The 20794-nt window shown below is 42.5% G+C and overlaps 1 protein-coding gene across 1 annotated transcript in view; it reads right to left on the bottom strand.

The window, feature by feature from the left end:
• XK (X-linked Kx blood group antigen, Kell and VPS13A binding protein) overlaps nt 1-20548 on the bottom strand; it is a gene marked incomplete at both ends in the record, with an annotated part of 103725 nt that extends 83177 nt beyond the window's left edge. The window contains 2 exons of the mRNA XM_081081269.1: nt 4585-4847; nt 20304-20548. Of these exons, the coding sequence (XP_080937395.1) occupies nt 4585-4847; nt 20304-20548 (508 nt within the window). The remainder of the gene's footprint in view (nt 1-4584; nt 4848-20303) is intronic.
• Between the last annotated feature and the right edge of the window lie 246 nt (nt 20549-20794).

Below are 20794 nucleotides of genomic sequence, written 5' to 3'. Positions count from 1 at the left end.
CGTGCACCTATGGATGTGGACAGTGGGTGGGGAGTGAGGGCGGAGGGTGGGGTGGGAACTGGGAGGAGGGGAGTTATGGGCGGGGGGAAAGAGGAACAAATGTAATAATCTGAACAATAAAGATTTAATTAAAAAAAGAAAGAAAAAATTCTATATGTGACACAGCATCAGAGTTAAGTTAGGTTTTTTCAAAATGCTGACATGCCGAGCTCAAAAGATTCGCCATCACTGGCCTATAGTCTAGTCACTGGCCCTTCCTTAATTATCTGGTCTTGCAAGACCTATTTACCTAAATACTCACATTTTATAGAAGCCATAAATCATGAACAATACACAACCCCCAGAGGGGGTTATCAGTGCTGGCACCAGGTCAGGCCTTTAGGTGTGGTCTCACGTCCCCCATCCCAATACATGGGGCTTTTTGCAAAGCCCATGAAAGATCTGGAAGTATGATCCATATATGGGAGACAAAGAAACCAAAGGGTATAAAGAGAAAGCTTCATCCATATTGGCTTACTCAGGATTTGGAGAACTGACCCCCTCAGTCACTACTAATACATGTGAAACATCTGAAAATAAATGGGTTTATCCTGTACCTCCAAGTATGCCTGTGTATTTTTTGGTCACCTGGTAAATTCTGTAACAATCACACAATGGACACTATCAATGTTTGCCTCTGCAACACACCCCAAACCATGTTTTAATTATAACTGCCTTTCTCCTTCTTGGTGAGGAATTCCTTCCACAGATGTTAAGGAGATGATTGGGATTAGTCAAGACCTGCATAAACTGCAGCCATCTGAATTTTTAAGAGGACCATGGCCATTTCCTTTTTCCATATATATTTGATTTATTAACTCTCAGAGGACTTATATTTTTCCAAATCCTTTGAGGGCATCGCACAGATATTTTTTTTGTGACACTGACATTTACAAGATACATTTTATTTTTCTGAAAAGAATATAAAAACTAGCAGTGCTTGATTGGACCAATGTGCTGTTTCCTGCTGACCTCTGAACTATAAGACAATCTTCATTTTCAAAAACCTAAGAAAAAATGGGTCTACTCGTAAAAATCAAACAGACTATCTTTCCCTTTGTCCCTGACTGCGACATGGAAAAAAAAAAATGGAACTGGGAAAAGGCTATAGTGCCATACACATACATGACTCACCTTGGTCAATGCCCATTCCAGTTATAAGTCCTTAGAAAGCAGAGATACTCTGGTACTTTTTGAGCACTTACTACCTGCATGTGGCTGTGGAAGGTATTTTAACATAAATGTTAATACACCAAGGCTCAAGACTTCAACTTTAGGCCCTGATATATCTTAAGAATCACATTCACTCTGAGGTAACCAGGATGAGGGAGATAGTTGTAACATGCAAATGTCCTGTGACCCAGCCATAAAAGAAGTAATTCTACCACTTAGTTTGTAATTAGGCAGAAAGAAGATAATATTAAGGGAAGTAAAATTAATGATTTATTTTTTAATTCTAAGTTTAGTATTATCTTCAATATGTATTTTTCAACTTAAGGCTTTTAAATCATTTTTGTTTATCAATGTAGTAAAACTTATCAGAACATCTAGTATTCATTTACTAACTAGAGGCCTGGTGCATTAAATTTGTGCACGGGATGGGGGGAGGTTTCTTCAGCCCAGCTTGTGCCCTCTTGCAGTCCGGGACCCCTCATTCCTTACCACCCACCTGCTCACTGCTCCTTAGCACTGCTGTGGAGGTGGGAGAAGCTCCCACTACCGCCACTGTGCTTGCCAGCTGTGAGCCCGGCTTGTGGCTGAGCACTGCTCCCCCTGTGGGAGCCCACTGACCACCAGGGGCCCGCTCCTGCATTGAGCATCTGCCCCCTGGTAGTCAGTGCACATCATAGCGACTGGTCATTCAACTGGTTGTCCCACCATTCAGTCAATTTGCATATTAGGGTTTTATTATATAGGATAATATTAATGTTTAAAAGGGGCTATCTCCTCTTCTCATATGAAAGTTTTCAACTATGTCCATGCACATAAAGGTGGGGCTTTTTTGGGGGGAGGGGATCTAGCTTAACCAAAACCTGCCCTTAATTTGATAATGTTAGAGTAGCCCAAAGGTTAGAGAACTGTTCATTTAAAAGCTGAGATAACTATGCAAACTGAAAGAAGACAGAAGAGTGCTCTTGTTTTCATTATTTACCATAAAGAAGCTGTTACAACCAACTGTGTCAGGTGGTTTACAACTATCACTGAAAGACAGAGGCAAAATCCAAAGAGGATTTTCAGCCTACAGAAAGCTGTATTTTCCAAAATGGTCACTGCAGTGAACTTCCAGAACTCTACTTACTCTTCCCCAACAAGAATCAGTTTCCTGCCCTCCTCTTCCCTTCAACTTCATAAGGATTCCTAACTGCTTCAACAAAGAAAATACAGCATAAATGAGGTCACAGGACTTCCAAGGCTGGATCACAAAAGGTGATACTCTTCTACCTGATCCTCTCTCTTGTCTTGGGACACTGACCCTTGAAAGCAGCCACCAAGCAATGAAGCCCAAACCAGCCCAAACAGAGAGATGAAACAAAGAGGATCTGAGACCATGAGCAATAGCCAGCATCAAAAATCCTAGCTAATAAAAGAGAAACATGGTAATTAGCATACATCCACTACCCTTCCCATTGGCTAATCAGCGAGATATGCAAATTAACTGCCAGACAAGATGGCGGCCGGCAGCCAGGCAGCTGGAAGCTAACATGAGGCTTGCTTGCTTCAGTGACGGAGGAAACCAACGTTCTCTGCCTGCCTTGCTGGACTCTGAGCTTGCAGTTTGAAACATTGTTACAAATATAGAAGCTAAACAAAACCCCAGAAACCTGCTTTCAGCCCACCGGGATCTCAGAGCTGGAGTTGATACAGTGTTTCGATTATAGAACCCAAACAAACCAGATACCTGCTTTCAGAAGGAGAGGCCTCAGAGCTGGAGCCAGAGATAAAGCTGGCCCAGAATAAAAAAAAAAGAAAAAAGAAAAAAAGGAGCAGTTGGGAGCTTCAGTCACCCGCTAGCCTGAAAACGGCCCTCAGCACCTCAACCAGACTGGCTAGACAGCCCAGTGGGGACCCCCACCCTGAAGGGTGTGTGACCAGCTGCAAACAGCCATCATCCCCTCATCCGGGCTGGCCAGGCACCCCAGTGGGGACCCCCACCCTGATCCAGGACACCCTTCAGGGAAAACCAGCCGGCCCCAACCCATGCACCAGGCCTCTATCCTATATAGTAAAAGGGTAATATGTCTCCCAGCACCGGGATCAGCGGAGCGGCGAGGCCTCCTGGCACCGGGATCAGTGTGACAGGGCAGCGCCCAAACCCCCTGATCGCCCTGCAGCTCTGTGTGTGACACAGGGCGGGGCCACAACCTCCCTATCAGCCCTGCTCTGTTCGTGACAGGGGAAGGCGCCCAACCCCCTGATCAGCCCTGCTCTGTACCTGTTAGGGGGGAGGTCCCCAACCCCCTGATCGCCTTGAGGCTCTATGTGTGACAGGGGGTGGCGCCCCAACCCTCTGATCAGCCCTGCTCTGTGCATGACAGGGTACGGAGCCCCAACCCCCCTGATGGGCCCTGCTCTGTGCGTGACAGGGGGAAGTGCCCCAACCCCCTGATTGGCCCTGCTCTGTGAGTGACAGGGGGTGGCGCCGCAACCTCCCCATTGACCCTGCCTTGAGTGTGACAGGGGGCGGTGCCCCAACCTCCCAATCTGTCTTACCCTGAGTGTGACTGAGGGTGGCATCACAACCTCCCAATCCGCCCTGCTCTGTGCATGACAGGGGGCGGCGCCCCAACTCCCCAATCGGCCCTGCTCTGAGCCCGACCAGGGGCTGCACCTAGGGATTGGGCCTGCCCTCTGCCACACGGGAGCAGGCCTAAGCCAGCAGGTCGTTATCTCCCGAGGGGTCCCAGACTGCAAGAGGGCACAGGCCAGGCTGAAGGCCTCCCCACCCAAGGGGTACAAATTTTTGTGCACCGGGCCTCTAGTCCTATATAATAAAAGGCTAATATGCAAGTCAACCGAACAGTGGAATGACAGGTCGCTATGACGCACACTGACCACCAGGGCACAGATGATCAATGCAGAAGCTACTCCCTGGTGGTCAGCTGCCCACAGGGGGAGCGAGGCTCAGCCAGAAGCCGGGCTCAAGCCTATGCCTGATAGACATCCCCCGAGGGCTCCCGGACCACGAGAGGGCACAGGGTGGGCTGAGAGATCACTCCTCAGGTGCACAAATTTCATGCACCAGGCCTCTAGTAAGAAATATAAGTGGATGGGCCTCCAGTAGATTCTAGCCTCCCATCTTTGGGCCACACCAGCTGAAGCACAGTAAAGCATAGGTGAGTACTTTTAGCCCTCCCAAAATTGCAGATTCATAAGCAAATAAACACTGTTATTGTTTCAACTCACTAATATTTGAGCTTAGTAACTGGAATGCAAACTCAGGACTGAATGCATCTATGAATGAATTTTACCTAAAACAAAATAAACTTTATGTTTTGTTCCCCATGTTGATCCCTAAATTAAGGCAGAGATAAAAGATATACATACTTCTTCCGACAGTGATGTCCTGCTGCAAGGTGCTTATATATAGCTGCAGGGTCAGCTGGGGGGCTGAGCCCAGGAAAGCCTGGATCACTGATGCCCGGCTGAATGCAGATCGGTGGGTGAACATCTTGCCCTCTGCCTGGCCCACTTCCTTCTCAATCTCCTCTGAGAGGCCATTTTTTGGCATTTGTCGCTTCTTGGTGATGCTGACATAAGGCTCTTCAATGTGGCCTGACTGACAATAGATGCATAAGACTTCAAAACACCTGGAAACAAATCAGCAAGTCATGATAATCAGAGGCAGACAGGATTCTCTTTTTTCAGTTACCCTGCTTACACTTAGCCCGATTCTTAAAGCCTTGACTTGGCTACTCTGGACTGCAGCCCCTCCTAGAAAATCATCCACACCAAGGGCCAGTTCTGAGTATGCAGTCCTCTTGAGTCCCTCCAGCAGGCCAACTGGGACTGACTGAGAACCAAACTGAGAGTTGACATTGAAGCCCACTGAGACAAGCAAACCAAGTCTCTAGAAAAATATTCAGTTTGTTTTCCTGACATTTATTAGCTGTGCAGTCTTGGGCAAGTAATTTAACCCTTGTGTCATTTCCCTCAATTATAAAGCAGAGATAAAATCTACCTTGCCACACTGTTATGGAGTTAATACAGAATATATGTACACACACACACACACACACACACACACACATATATATATATGCACACAGATATCTATATCTATAAATCTCTCTCTCTCTATTTTCTTTTCCACGTCCAAGAGATGCCCCAAATTTCCTTAGTTAAAGCAGCAGCTATGGTTGAAAGATTCCTCCCCCCAATCACAGAACAATTTGCCATTTAGCATTTCCCTGGAAGACCATAATATATTTCCTATCTCTCTCCTCTCATAAGACATTGTGGAACATGACTAAAGTCAATCATGCCTGGGGGATGACCAGCTTTAGAATTTCAAGCCTACCTGAGGAAGGAGCTGTAACCAGTCACCTTTTTACGCTGACAGAGTACCTGGCTTTTAAAATAGGATTTCCTCCTTAGGTAATGATATGGACACTGAAGGGAGGAAGAGTACTGATGTGTCTGATTTACTTTGAAATATACACATACACAAATGGATTGATAGAAATATGGATAGATGTGTGAAATAAAATGTTAATTATGGAATCTAGGTGTCTAGTACTTGGGTGTTCACCATACAGTTCTTTCACGTTGTCCTCTTTATGTTCAAAAATTTTCTTGTCAGAGAGGAGGAGGGTTTGGGGCCTGGATGAAATAATGTGAAAGGATTAAGAAAAAAAGCCCATATATCACACACATACACACAGACAACAATGTAGTGATAGCCAGAGGGAAAGGGGGTGGGGGTAGGTGGAGGTGAGCAAAGGAGGAAGAAATGGGGACAGAAAGAGACTTTGCTTGGGGTGATGAGCTCACATGCAGTGTTAAGAAGATATTTTGTTGAGTTGTACACTAGAAACTTGTATGGTTTGTGAACCAATGTCATCCCCATAAATTCAATGAAAACTTTTTTTCATAATAAAATGCTGGGAAAAAAAATGGGTTTTTCCTAAGAATAAGAAAAACGCTCATAGTACATTTACCCCCAAACATGCATTTTTATAACAACCTTATAATGCTGACGGAAGTTTTTATGGTTTCACTTGTTTTATTGAATGTTTTTAACTTTGTTCTCTCACCCCGAGGCAACTATGGCAAGAAGAATCCAGACAGCAGAATGTCCTTCCAGACGTCCTTCTAGACCAGTGGTTCTCAACCTGTGGGTCGCGACCCCTTTGACAGTCGAACGACCCTTTCACAGGGATCGCCTAAAACCATCCTGCATATCAGATATTTACATTACGATTCATAACAATAGCAACATTACAGTTATGAAGTAGCAACGAAAATAATTATTGGTTGGGTCACAACATGACGAAGTGTATTTAAAGGGCCAGAAAGTTGAGAACCACTGTTCTAGACAAAGCTGCAGTGGCCGTGAGGGCCAAGGGCAGGCAACTGAGGTGGCCAGCAGCAGTGGCAGGGTGACGGGGGCGGTGCTTTCCCCTGATCACCAGATCACCTCCCACAGAGGGAGGCCAGACTGTGGCTTAAGCCTGCTCCCCAGGGAGTGGGCCTAAGCTGCCAGTAGAACATCTCCTGAGGGCTTCCGGAGAGGGGGCAGGCCAGGCTAAGGGACACCCCGCCCCCAGTGCATGAATGCACTGGGCCTCTAATAAATTCATAATTTGAAATAATAAAACTTGATGCAAGAGAAGAAATGCAGGAAACTCTCTAGAGAATACAAATTGGACATATTTTGTTATTATCATCTTTGTTCATTTGTTCCTGGGAAAAAGAAGGTACATAGCAGTTCCTGTGTGTGTATGTGTGTGTGTGTGTGTGTGTGTGTGTGTGTGTGTGTGGTTTGTCAGCTACATTTTGTCCAGTGGGGTCATGACATGTTAACATATTACATGAAAACATGTAAAACAGCCTGAACCAATTTGTTAACCTGAAAATAATGAAGTTCAGGTTATGAGTTCAAGTCCACCAGATGCAACCTGAAGCAACTATTTTTGTCTGAGAAAAAACTTAAATTTGTTTGAGGCCTAGCAACTTCACACTATGGGACCACTGACCACAGCAAGGACTGACCATCATCTTTACTTTCAAATATGTGATGAATGAAGATGCACTTTGCTATATGCTGTGAGGACTGCAAAGACAGTTGGATTCCAATGCCTCATTCAGAGGTGATCATAATCTAATGGGAAAATGGGACATATACATAATAAAAATAAAGTATAGTAAATACAATTAATATGTATACAGCACTTTCAGTTTATAAGATATTTACAATATATTAACTCATGTTGAAAGAAAGCCTATTGAGCCCTAGCCAGCTTGACTCAGTGGATAGTGTGTTGGTCTGCAGACCAAAGGGTCCCAGGTTTGATTCCAGTCAAGGGCACATGCCCGGGTTGTGGGCTCCATCCCCAGTAGGGGGTGTGCAGGAGGAATCCGATCAATGATTCTCTGACATCATTGATGTTTCTATCTCTTTCTCCCCTCTCCCTTCCTCTCTGAAATCAATAAAAATAGATTTTTTAAAAAAGAAAGCCAATTGAAAGAATTTGAATTAAAGCATCATTTGTAATAGCAAAATTCTAGCAATATTCTAAAGGTCCCCCCAAAACAATGATTAAATAAATTATAATGTGTATTCAATAAAATATTATCCAGTCCTAAAATTTGATGGTATGCACATATATCTACTGATATATAAAAATGTTTGATATATTTGATAAATGAAAGGAGCAAATTACAATGGAATTTATATAGAAAGTTCCAATTTTTTTTGTAAAAACAAAATTACATATCTGTAAAAATATATACAAATCTCTCTCAAACACACATACACATAAATGGTGGAGGTCTTGAACTGACTCAAGAAAGAGACTGTTAAAGAGTTATAAATTTTAATAGGGGTGCCAGAACAACAGAAAGAGGAACCAGGGTTAGAAAACCTATTGGAAGAAATAATATCAGAAAACTTCCCTGAGGTGGAGAAGAAAAAAGTAACACAATCACAGAGTCCAAAACAAGATGAACCCAAAAAGACCCATGCCAAGACACATCATAATTACCATGGCAAATGTTCAGGACAAAGAATCTTAAAGGCTGCAAGAGAGAAACGGAAAGTTACATTCAAGGGATCTCCCATTAGAATATAAAATGAATTCTCAACAGAAACACATCAGGCCAGAAAAGAATGGATGGAAATTTACAAAGTGATGCAAAGCAAAGGACTGAATTCAAGAATACGCTATCCAGCAAGGCTATCATTCAAAATTGAAGGGGAAATAAGAAGCTTCACAGACAAAAAAAAGGATAAGGGAGTTTATCACCACCAAGCCAGCAATGCAAGAAATGCTAAAGGGACTGGTGTAAAAAGAAGAAATAAAAAGCTAACGAAGAAAAAGGCACAAAAAATACAAATGGCTACAAATAAGTACCTTTCAATAATAATTTTAAACGTAAATGGACTAAATGCTCCAATTAAAAGACATCGAGTGGCTGAATGGATAAAACAACATGACCCATGTATTTGCTGTCTGTAAGAGACCAACCTCAGAATAAGGAACTCACACAGACTGAAAGTGAAGGGATGGAAAAATATCTTTCAGGCACATGGAAATGAAAAAAAAGCTGTGGTAGCAATACTTATATCAGACAAAATAGACATCAAAGTGAAGGCCATAACAAGAGATAAGGAAGGCCACTTCATAATACTAAAAGGATCGATACAACAAGAAGATATAACCCTGAAAAACATATATGCACCCAATGCAGGAGCACTCAAATACATAAAAAAACTCCTGGAAGATATCAAGGGAGATATCGACAACAATACAATCATAGTAGGGTGTGGGAAACTGTTTATTGCCTTCACTTTCTGATAAGCATAGACAGAAAACCCCCCCCCCCCCGAAGGCTGGGTGCCTTTGAAGCCCTCCCAAAGGTCGGAGCTAGGCGCCACCTCTGTTTGTCCAGACAGTGGTAGCTGAAACTACTCCCCCATTTATTATTATGTAAATCCTTGCTGATGGGCTAGTCTGCCTGTTGCAGGGGGTCACCTGCCTAGGGCTATGCTATGGGTGCATCCCAGATCAATAAAAGCTTGGTGAGGCCTGAGGACAGAGGAGAAGTCCTTCGGGACTTGCCGCCTGGTCCCCCAATATTGCAAAATTATCTCGTGTCTTTTTCTCTCATTTGCTGTGCGGCTCCTCTTTCAGATACCGAACCCTACTCCATGCGAGTCGTGGAAGGAAACACACTCAACAGTAGGGGACTTTAATAGACCACTGACATCACTGGATAAATCCTCTAGACAAACACTCAGCAAAGAAACAGCAATTCTAAATGACTCACTAGATCAGATGGACTTAATTGACATCTTCAGAACATTTCATCCCAAAGCCACGGAATACACGTTCTTCTCAAGTGCACATGGGACATTTTCAAAAATAGACCACATATTGGGTCACAAGCAAAATCTCCCCAAATTCAAGAAGACTAAAATCATACCAAGCATCTTCTAAGATCACAATGACATAATATTAGAAATAAACTATAATAAAAACAACCCAAAATACTCAAACACTTGGAAGCTGAATAGCATGTTATTAAATACTAGAGGCCCGGTGCACAAAAATTTGTGCACTCAGGGTGGAAGGGGTCCCTCAGCCCAGCCTGTGCCCTCTCGCAGTCTGGGACACCTCGGGAGATAATGACCTGCTGGCTTAGGCCTGCTCCCCTGTGGCAGAGGGCAGGCCCAATCCCTAGGTGCAGCCCCTGGTCGGGCTCAGAGCAGGGCCGATTGGGGAGTTGGGGCGCCGCCCTCTGTCATGCACAGAGCAGGGCAGATCGGGAGGTTGGGATGCCACCCTCAGTCAAGCTCAGGGTAGGGCCGATTGGGGGGTTGGGGCACCGCCCCCTGTCACACTCAAGGCAGGGTCGATGGGGAGGTTGCGGCGCCACCCCCTGTCACGCACAGAGCAGGGTCAATCAGGGGGTTGGGGCGCTGCCCCGTCATTCACAGAGCAGGGCAGATCAGGGGGTTGGGGAGCTCCCCCCTGTCACGCACAGAGCAGGGCCCATCAGGGGGTTGGGGAGCTCCCCTCTGTCACGTAGAGAGCAGGGCGGATCAGGGGGTTGGGGTTACCGCCCTCTATCACCCACAGAGCAGGGCCGATCAGGGAGTTGGGGCGCCACCCTCTATCACCCACAGAGCAGGGCCCGTGGGGTGGGGGTTTAGGGCAGCGCCCTCTGTCACACACAGAGCCGCAGAGCGATCAGGGGATTGGGGAGCTCCCCTCTATCAGGAACAGAGCAGGGCTGATAGGGAGGTTGTGGCCCCGCCCCTGTCACACACAGAGCCACGGGGTGATCAGGGGGTTTGGGCACTGCCCCGTCACACTGATCCCGGTGCCAGGAGGCATATTACCCTTTTACTATATAGAATAGAGGCCTGGTGCATGGGTGGGGGCCAGCTGGTTTGCCCTGAAGGGTGTCCTGGATCAAAGTGGGGGTCCCCACTGAGGTGCCTGGCCAGCCTGGATGAGGGGATGATGGCTGTTTGCAGCTGGTCACACACCCGTCAGGGTGGGGGTCCCCACTGGGCTGCCTGGCCAGTCTGGGTGAGGGGCTGAGGGCTGTTTTCAGGCTGGGACTGAAGCTCCCAACTGCACCTTTTTTTCCTTTTTTTTTTTATTCTGTGCCAGGTTTAGATCTGAGGCTTGGCTCCAGCACTGAGGCTTCCGCAGCTGAAAGAAGTATCTGGTTTGTTTCAGTTCTATAATTGAAACTCTGTATCAACTCGAGCTCTGAGATCCCGGCTCACTGAAATCTGGTTTCTGTGGTTTTGTTTAGCTTCTATATTTGTTACAATGTCTCAAACTGCAGGGTCAGAGGCCAGCAAAGCAGGCGGGGAACATTGGAGTCCTGTGTCACTGAAGCAAGCAAGCCTCATGTTAGTTTCAAGCTGCCTGGCTGCCGGCCCCCATCTTGGCTGGCAGTTCATTTGCATATCTCGCTGGTTCGCCAATTGGAAGGGTAGCGGTCGTACGCCAATTACCATGTTTCTCTTTTATTAGATAGGATTGTTTGGGTTACCAATGGATCAAAGAAGAAATTTAAAACATCCTGGAAACTAATGACAACGAAAACACAACAATCCAAAACCTATGGGACACAATGAAAGCAGTCCTGAGAGGAAAGTTTATACCTCTACAGGCCTATCTCAAAAAACAAGAAAAAAATGGTAGTAAATCATCTAACTCTACAACTCAAAGAATTAGAAAGAGAGCAACAAGAAAACCCCTGAAGAGCAGAAGGAAGAAGATAATAAAGATCAGAGCAGAAATAAAGGACATAGAGACCAAAATAACAAAACAGAAAATCAATGAAACCAAAGGCTGGTTCTTTGAAAGGATAAACAAGATTGATGATCCTCTAGCCAGATTCACCAAGAAGCACAGAGAGAGGACTCAAATAAACAAAATCAGAAATGATAGAGGCGAAATAACAACAAACCCCACAGAAATACAAATGACTGTTAAAAAATACTATGGACAACTCTACTCCAACATACTAGACAACCTGGAGGAAATGGACATATTCCTAGAAAAATACAACATTCCAAAACTCAATCAGGAAGAATCTAAAAATCTCAATAGGCCAATAACTATGGAAGAAATTAAAGCAGTCATCAAAAAGCTTCCAGCAAATAAAAGCCCAGGGCCAGACGGCTTCACAGGGGAGTGTTACCAAACATTCAAGGAAGTACTAAAACCTATCCTCCTCAGACTACTACAAAAAATTCAAGAGGAAGGAACACTTCCAAGCTCATTATATGATGCCAGCATCACCCTAATATCAAAACCAGGGAAAGATAACACAATGAAAGAGAACTACAGGCCAATATCCCTCATGAACATAGATGCCAAAATCCTCAACAAAATCTTAGCAAATTGGATCCAGCAGTACATGAGAAAGATCATACACCATGACCAAGTAGGATTTATCCCAGGGATGCAAGGATGGTACAATATTAGCAAATCAATAAACGTGATACATCACATAAACAAATTGAGAGGGGAAAAAATCACATAGTCATATCAGTTGACTCAGAAAAAGCATTTGGCAAAATCCAACACCCTTTCTTGATAAAAACGCTCAGCAAGGTGGGAATAGAGGGATCATACCTCAACATAATAAAAGTCATATATGACAGGCCCACAGCCAACATCATACTCAATGGACAAAAACTAACACCATTTCCCCTAAGAACAGGAACAAGACAGGGATGCCCACTCTCACCACTACTGTTTGACTTAGTACTGGAATTGTTAGCCATTGCAATTAGACAAGAAGAAGAAATAAAAGGCATCCAAATTGGAAAAGAAGAAGTAAAACTGTCCTTATTCGCAGATGACATGATATTATACATAAAAAACCCTAAAGACTCCATCAAAAAAACTATTAGACTTAATAAATGAATTTGGCAATGTAGCAGAATACAAAAATAACCCCAAAAAATCTGAGGCATTTCTGTACACCAATAGTGAACCTACAGAAAAGGAGACTGAAACAGCAATCCCATTTAACATCGCACCAAAAAAATTAAGATACCTAGGAATAAACTTAACTAAAGAGGTAAAAGTCCTCTTCAGAAAAATACAGGATGTTGAAAAAAGAGAGAGAGGAAGACATAAACAGATGGAAGAACATACCATGTTCTTGGATTGGTAGTTTCAACATCATTAAAATGTCCATACTACCCAAAGCAATCTATAAATTCAATGCATTTCCCATTAAAAAACCAACAGCATATTTCACAGATCTAGAATGAACTCTCCAAAAATTTATCTGGAATAAAAAAAGACCCCAAATAGCAGCAGCAATCTTGAGAAAGAAGAACAAGGTAGGTGGGATCTCAATACCAGATAGCAAGCTGTATTACAAAGCCACTGTTCTCAAAACTGCCTGGTACTGGCACAAGAACGGACATATAAATCAACGGAATAGAATAGAGCACCCAGTAATAGACCCGAACCAATGTGCTCAATTAGTATTTTACAAAGGAGGCAAGAACATACAATGGAGTCAAGACAGTCTCTTCAATAAATGGTGTTGGGAAAATTGGACAGATACATGCAAAAAAATCAAACTAGGCCACCAACTTACACCATACACAAAAATAAACTCAAAATGGATAAAAGACTTAAATGTAAGACAGGAAACCATAAAAATACTAGAGGAATCCAAAGGCAACAAAATCTCAGACATATGCTGAAGCAATTTCTTCACCAATACAGCTCCTAGGACATTGGAAACTAAAGAGAAAATAAACAAATGGGACTACATCAAAATAAAAAGCTTCTGCACAGCAAAAGAAACCATCAACAAAATAACAAGACAGCCCACTGCATGGGAGAACATATTCGCCAATGTCATCACCAATAAGGGTTTAATCTCCAACATTTATAAGGAACTCATACAACTTAACAAAAGGAAGATAAACAATCCAATCAAAAAATGGGCAAAGGACCTAAATAGTCACTTTTCAAAAGAGGGCATTCAGAAAGCCAAGAGATATATGAAAATATGCTCAAAGTCACTAATCATCCGAGAAATGCAATTCAAAACAACAATGAGGTACCATCTCACACCTGTCAGACTGGCTAGCATCAACAAATCAACTAATGACAAGTGCTCGGGAGTATAGGAGAAAAGAGAACTCTCGTGCACTGCTGGTGGGAATGCAGACTGGTGCAACCACTATGGAGTTTCCTCAAAAAGTTAAAAATGGAACTCCCATTTGACCCTGTGATCCCACTTCTAGGAATATATCCCAAGAAACCAGAAACACCAATCAGAAAGGATATATGCACCCCTATGCTCATAGCAGCACAATTCACCATAGCTAAGATTTGGAAACAGCCGAAACGCCCATCAGCAGAGAAGTGGATTAGAAAACTGTGGTACATCTACACAATAGAATACTATGCTGCTGTAAAAAAGAAGGAACTCTTACCATTTGTGACAGCATGAATGGAACTGGAGAGCATTATGCTAAGTGAAATACGCCAGTCAATGAAGGAAAAATACCACATGATCTCACTCATCTATGGATAATTAAGACCATTATAAACTGATGAGCAAAAATAGATACAGAGGCAGAACAACACCGAACAGACTGTCAAACTACAGCGGGAAGGCTAGTGAGGGTTCGGGGGCGGGAGGGGTTGGTGGTAGGAGATCAACCGAAAGGCTTATATGCATGCATAGGAGCATAACCAATGGACACAAGACACTGGGGGGCATGGGAGGCTAGGGGATGGTCAAGGGGAGAAAAAAAAGGAGACATATATAATACTCTTTATAATACTTTAAGCAATAAAACAATAAAAAAAGAGTTATGAATTTTGTTAGCCAGTTGTTAACCAACTGGTAGCTTGAAATAGGCCATAATGGGAATTTTACATCACATAAATCAGCAAACATTGCAATCATGGCCTTTTCCCCAAAAAGAAAGTTTATTAGCTTATCACTGTAAAATATTAGTAAGGATATATGTACAACAAAATGTTAAGAATTGTTCTCTTTAGTCAGTCAAATTAAAGGGTTTTTTTTTACATTTTTAAATTGTGCTTATGCATTTTTTGCTCTTTTGTCATTTTTAGCAACAAATGTTTTACCTCAATAATGAAATCAAGCTTAGAATTTTTAAAGACTAAATAAAAAAGCAAACAAAAAAATGAAACACAGATACATGCTAAGAAAGGAGTGAATGAAACAGAAGGTCAGAGGAGAAAGCAATTCTCTTGATGCTGAGGAGGAGGCATTAAACAAGAACTTACAAAATTGTAAATGAAATGAAACTTCATTGTCTACCAATGCAAATTAAAGAATGTCCCAGAAAGAGTTAATCACAGAGGTGGCCCTGAAGCCCAGGTGGACCCCTCGCAATCCATTGTTTTTCCTAAGAAAATACATTTATCTTAGTACCGAGTTTTACACATTATAAGTATCTGATACATTTGTGAAAGGCCCTAAGACAGTGATGGCGAACCTTTTGAGCTCGGCGTGTCAGCATTTTGAAAAACCCTAACTTAACTCTGGTGCTGTGTCACATATAGAATTTTTTTTGATATTTGCAACCATAGTAAAACAAAGATTTATATTTTTGATATTTATTTTATATATTTAAATGCCATTTAACAAAGAAAAATCAACCAAAAAAAATGAGTTCGCGTGTCACCTCTGACACGTGTGTCATAGGTTCGCCATCACTGCCCTAAGACCTCTACTACTTGCCACTACTAGTTAAGAAACTGATAAACAAATTTCTATTTCTTATTGAAATTCTCTGACTCATCCAATTACATCAATCGTGGGTTTTTGTTGTTACTGTTTTTATTTGTTTTTGGTTGTTTTTTTTTTTTTTCCCTTTGGCTTGAGAGGTTGTCTAAATATAGCCATAAATTAAATATTTTCATCAAAATCATTCAAGATAGTTTTTCCGTATCATGTAGACCAAGCATGTCAAACTCACAGTGTATGGGCCACATGAGGCCCACAATGAATATTTTTGCAGCCCAGCAAATATAGTGGTATGCAATCAACATTTTAATAAAAATTTCGTAACTTAATTTTCACAATATCCTGTTATACATAATTATTAACGAACTACAACGTTCACTAATGACTGATTACTATAATCATGTTGCATTCATTTCCCTCACGCACTTATGCATAGGCGCACCATTTCTCTCCACTAATGATAGCAGAAAATATTTTAGCAGCCTATTGCCACGTCATTAGTCTTGTACTGACTTGTTTGGTGTGCACAACAGGAAATATTTCGCTTTCTGAGAACAAGAAAAATAGGTTTATTTGCATTACGCTTATTAATTTGTGCAGTTATTCAGTTTCTGGTAAGTTAATGTTCAAGAAAAAACATTACTTTTTAAAATGTTCTATTATGTTATGTTAAATGATTACTCATTTATTTCAGCCCTTTGTATTCAGCATGTCTCTATCGAAATAAACCTACGTTTCTATGAAAACTGGAGCTTTCATTTTTTTGCAGCCCACATAAACTTAAACCTTGCTTGTTTGGCCCATGTTAGCCTTTGAGTTTAATGTGCTTGATGTAGACCAAGGACTGGCAAACTTTGTAAAGTATTTACAAAGAATATTATTTTAGGCTTTGCAGGTCATGGCCTCTATTGCAACTAGTCAATTGTGCCACTATAGTGCAAAAGAAGTCATACACAGTACATAAATGAATGAGCATGGCTGTTCCAATAAAACTTTATTTACAAAACAGGCAGTGGGGGGATTTGGCCTATGGGGCATAGTTTGCCAACCCCTAATGCAGATAATTATCAGGTAGATCCCCTTTACCCTCCAACTTTATCTCATTTTCAAGTACCATAGTAAAACCATGCATGTTGGTGTCAGCCTAAATAACCAACAGTAACAGAAAGCCTTGAAGGTAGTTAATAAAAACACATTTCAAAAAAAAAATACTGACTATGATTTTTTTCTATCATGTTATCTTTGTAAGACACACATGCTTGATGAGGCTACCTGAGAACCAAACAATAAAAAGTGGCATGTGACCTCTGAAAAAGCACTTGCATAATCTCACTGAGCCTCAATTCCTAAATTGTGAAAAAGAGATAATGACAGCTCACAGGGTTTTACAATGGATGAAATTAAATATTGTATGTAAAAGCACTTTGCAAACAAAAAGTGGTCTTTAAAAGTAGGGTATTATTATTTTAAAGTCTTTTGAAGGTATGCAATAAAGAAAAATACTATAGTGAATAATTCTGCAATGTTCTATAAAATATTACTGGAACTTCTTAGCTTTTATATTATAAACATAGATTTTTATGAGCCATTTTTCCTCACCAGTAAATGAAAATAGAGGAAAATTACTTGAACTAGTAACTCATTTATATTCATTCCTTCTCCCAATTAATTTCTAAAATCAACATATTGTAAAAGCATAAACAAATTTTGTTGTTGCTGTTAAGAGGTATTTCCACCCACCCTCTGGTTTTTCAGAACATCTATTATTATTCACAATAACACTGCCCTTAAAATAAAAAAAAATCAAGACATTATTTATTCTGTGTTCTTATTATTGAAACCTGGCCTTAATTAGGAAATAACCATACAAACTGCAAGTCTAGTTTTAAATATAATATTGATATAAATGAAATATGCTGCTCTCCACTGCATCCCCAAAGGAAAGAACAGCGGGGTCTAGATTGCAGTATTTAGCCCATCATTATAATTCAGTTTAACTGAGTAAATTCAAACACAGCACCTCACCTAAAAAGAATATGTTGGGCCAGTTAGTGTGCACCCAAAAATAAACAGAGCTAAATTTTCCAAAAGCAATTTCAAAATATTACTAAGTCTAATTGATAAGGCAGGAAAAGAAACACACCATCACTCTCCTTTGTACGGGGGGGGGGGGGGGGTGGCAATGTTGATCCTATGTAAAATCTTAAGAGTTAAAATAGAAACAGTCAACAAAAAAAACTTCCATAGCATATTAAGTCACGCTAATACACAACATTAAATTGCTCTTTTTTTCATCTGGAAGCTAAGAGGCTTGTAGCTGCATTTTGTGTATCTCAGCTCTAAGATCATGGGTCCGATATCTCCTGGAAATAAATCAGCTGCATTAGAATGACAGAGTTCTTGTTGACAGAAGGGGAATGTTTGTTTTTTATATTTTATTTTGTTGTTCCACAAAAAAAAAAAACAACAATGACTTATTCAGAATTTTCTGGAAATATGTCTTTTTATGGGGTTGAAACTCTTCATATGACTAGTAATCTCTTCAAAGCACCAAACTTTATTTTTTAATAAAGTTTAAATATTTTCACTGTAAAAACTGAAAAATGTAGAGAAGCATATACTAAAGGAGGAAATGATGCACTTTCTATATTTTTCAGGAGAAAATTAAAATCACCCATAACTCCACCATCAGAAATTACCACTTTTATCTTTGCCATCCTGTTTTATACATAATATTATATAATTAGCTTTATCGTAAGCCACTCTTAGTATTTACAAAAATATTAAATGAGCCCTATCTGGTTTGGCTCAGTGGATAGAGAGTCGGCCTGCAGACTCAAGGGTCCCAGGTTCGATTCCGGTCAAGGGCATGTACCTTGGTTGCGGGCATATCCCCAGTAGGGAGTGTGCAGGAGGCAGCTGATCGATGTTTCTCTCGCATTGATGTTTCTAACTCTCTATCCCTCTCCCTTTCTCTCTGTAAAAATTCAATAAAATATATTTTAAAAATATTAAATGACAGAAATGATAGGGTATTATCATTGACCTGGATAACTGTTTAGGTTGTTTTTAAATTTTTTCAAGATGACCAAACTTTCTTAAGACTGAACTACGGATAAAATGCACTCCACACTCCTCTGCCTTCTTTCACAGAGTGTAAAGAACATATTTCACCCCACTCTATTTCTAAGAAGCCTTGTGGACATAGTCTAGGGTCTCATTTTCCTCATCTATAAAATGGGGACAATTACATCTAGTTCATGATGAGGATTTGATGAACTGAGGCATATAAACACCTACCAAACCATCTAGCACAAGAAGCATTTGACAAATGTCAGTTCCCTTTTCTCTGTCACTTTACTTAAATATCTGCCAGTACTGAGTTTTCTTTTCACAGATCAGGTTGAGACATGATGAGAGCCTTGCCCAAAGTCATATAACATTGATTTTACTGAACAGGAATACAATCAGGGTGCTATGGCATACTAGGCCAGGGAAGATGAACTCTCTCCTCATCAAATGGCTCCAGGTTGCAGGAGTTTTAAAATTTCCCTCACCCACTTTGTCTCCTTTTCCGTTTCCCTCTCCCTCTCCCCCGCCTCCCCTTTCTCCCCTAACTCTTCCCTTGCTCTCAAGATGTCAGTAACTACTTCTTACTTCTGCCAATGTACCTGTTTCTCTTCCTTTCTAGAATTCCGCATATTCAGGAAAATGTGTTCGTCCACTTTGTCCTGACTGTGTGTAAACTACAAGTCCACATTCTGAGTGTCAGCTAGAATGGTTGTCTTTAATATGAAGTGCAATGCTTTATTAAACACTTAGTAAAACCTATCTTGCTACTTAACTTTGTGTTGTATATGTGGGGGTAGTGGTGGTGTTGGGGCCTCCCTAGGTTCATGGCCAGCTGAATAGCTGAATTTTATGGCTGCTGAGGTGCCTCTTTGGTCTTTCTGTCTTTCAATTCCTCTGTCACCTATGTCTAAAGTTCAGTAATATAAATTTATTTCTAATCCAGATAGAAACCCTTGGTTTTGCTTTTCCTACAGAGATGAAAGACATCAAAACAACACATTTTAAACTCTCTTCAAGGTCCTTGGATAAGCCAAAGTCTACTTCATTACCATGTATTTCTCTTGCTTTGTGTTAATAAAAACTATTTTTTCTTTCCTTAACACACCACAAGTGTTTGTCTTCGTGGCACGTTGTGTTCCAGCTTCAAGGACCAGGTTCATAAGTCAGGTTGGGGCGGAAGATGGTTCGACAACCCCGTATGTTTCCACACACAAGAAACAAGACTGATGTGTGGCTTTCTAGAGTTATGTATGAGAGTTGAATAAATTAATATTTGTAAAGCGTTCAGAACAATGCCTGTCACACAGTAAACTCCACGTGTTGAATAAATTAAATAATCTGTCCCCGCTTTTGCTCCAACTGCAATTTAGGACACACTTCCCAAGGGTTCGTCAGGACCCAAGCCAAACCTGCCAGAGCCCACCTGACCACAGAGAAAGCCTGGATTTTTAGGAGGTCCAACCACATGAAATTGCCATTTTTGTCAGTCAAATTCCGTTGAATGTCGGTAATTTCATAGTCAAGAACCTAACAGGAACACAGTACGCCCAGCTTCATTGCCACTATCCCAGGAGTCTGTCTCATTCCTGGGTCTACAACGGTGGCTGAGAGTGGAGGTGGGCCGCCCTGGGCCCTGTCCCCAGTCCCACCACCTGTCCCTCCTGGTAGGCCGCCTCCCACCTCCCGGGCCGGCGCGGGAAGGGGAGGCGGCCGGGGTCTGGGCCTGGGACCCGGAGTCCCGCACGCACCTGAAGAGGGGTCCGAGCTGCAGCAGGTGCAGCAACAGCACGAGCGGCCGGTCGCGGCTGAAGTCGCGGTGCACGAAGAGGAGTGTGAGCTGCACGAGCGCGCAGGGCAGCAGCGAGAAAAGCAGCGTCAGGGACTGCCACATGCCGTCCCCGCCCGAGCGGTAAGTGCTGCTCAGGTACAGCGCCGCCATCGTCTCGGCCACGAACAGGAACACGGACGCCAGCACCGAGCCCGGGAATTTCATCTTTGCGTGTCAGGGGAGCTCCGCGCGGGGGCGGCCCGAGGGGCTCGCGGCACGGCCGGCCCCTCGGCTCCCGCTCTCCACGCTCCGCGCTGCCCGCCTGAGCGCTGGAGCTGATCCCAGGGGCGACCTACTCCGCGGCTCTGAGGCGGCGCCCGCGGCCCCGCTGGGACACGCCCACGCGCGCAGCCGTGCGCCGCCTCAGCTCCCCAGTGCCCGCGCCTGAGGCGACAGTCCCAGGGCGGGTCG

This window comes from Myotis nattereri (genome assembly GCF_964212035.1).
Source record: "Myotis nattereri genome assembly, chromosome: X".
Lineage (NCBI taxonomy): Eukaryota > Metazoa > Chordata > Mammalia > Chiroptera > Vespertilionidae > Myotis > Myotis nattereri.
The sequence above is the reverse complement of the archived record's forward strand: the minus strand, read 5'-3'. Positions and strand labels throughout refer to the sequence as shown.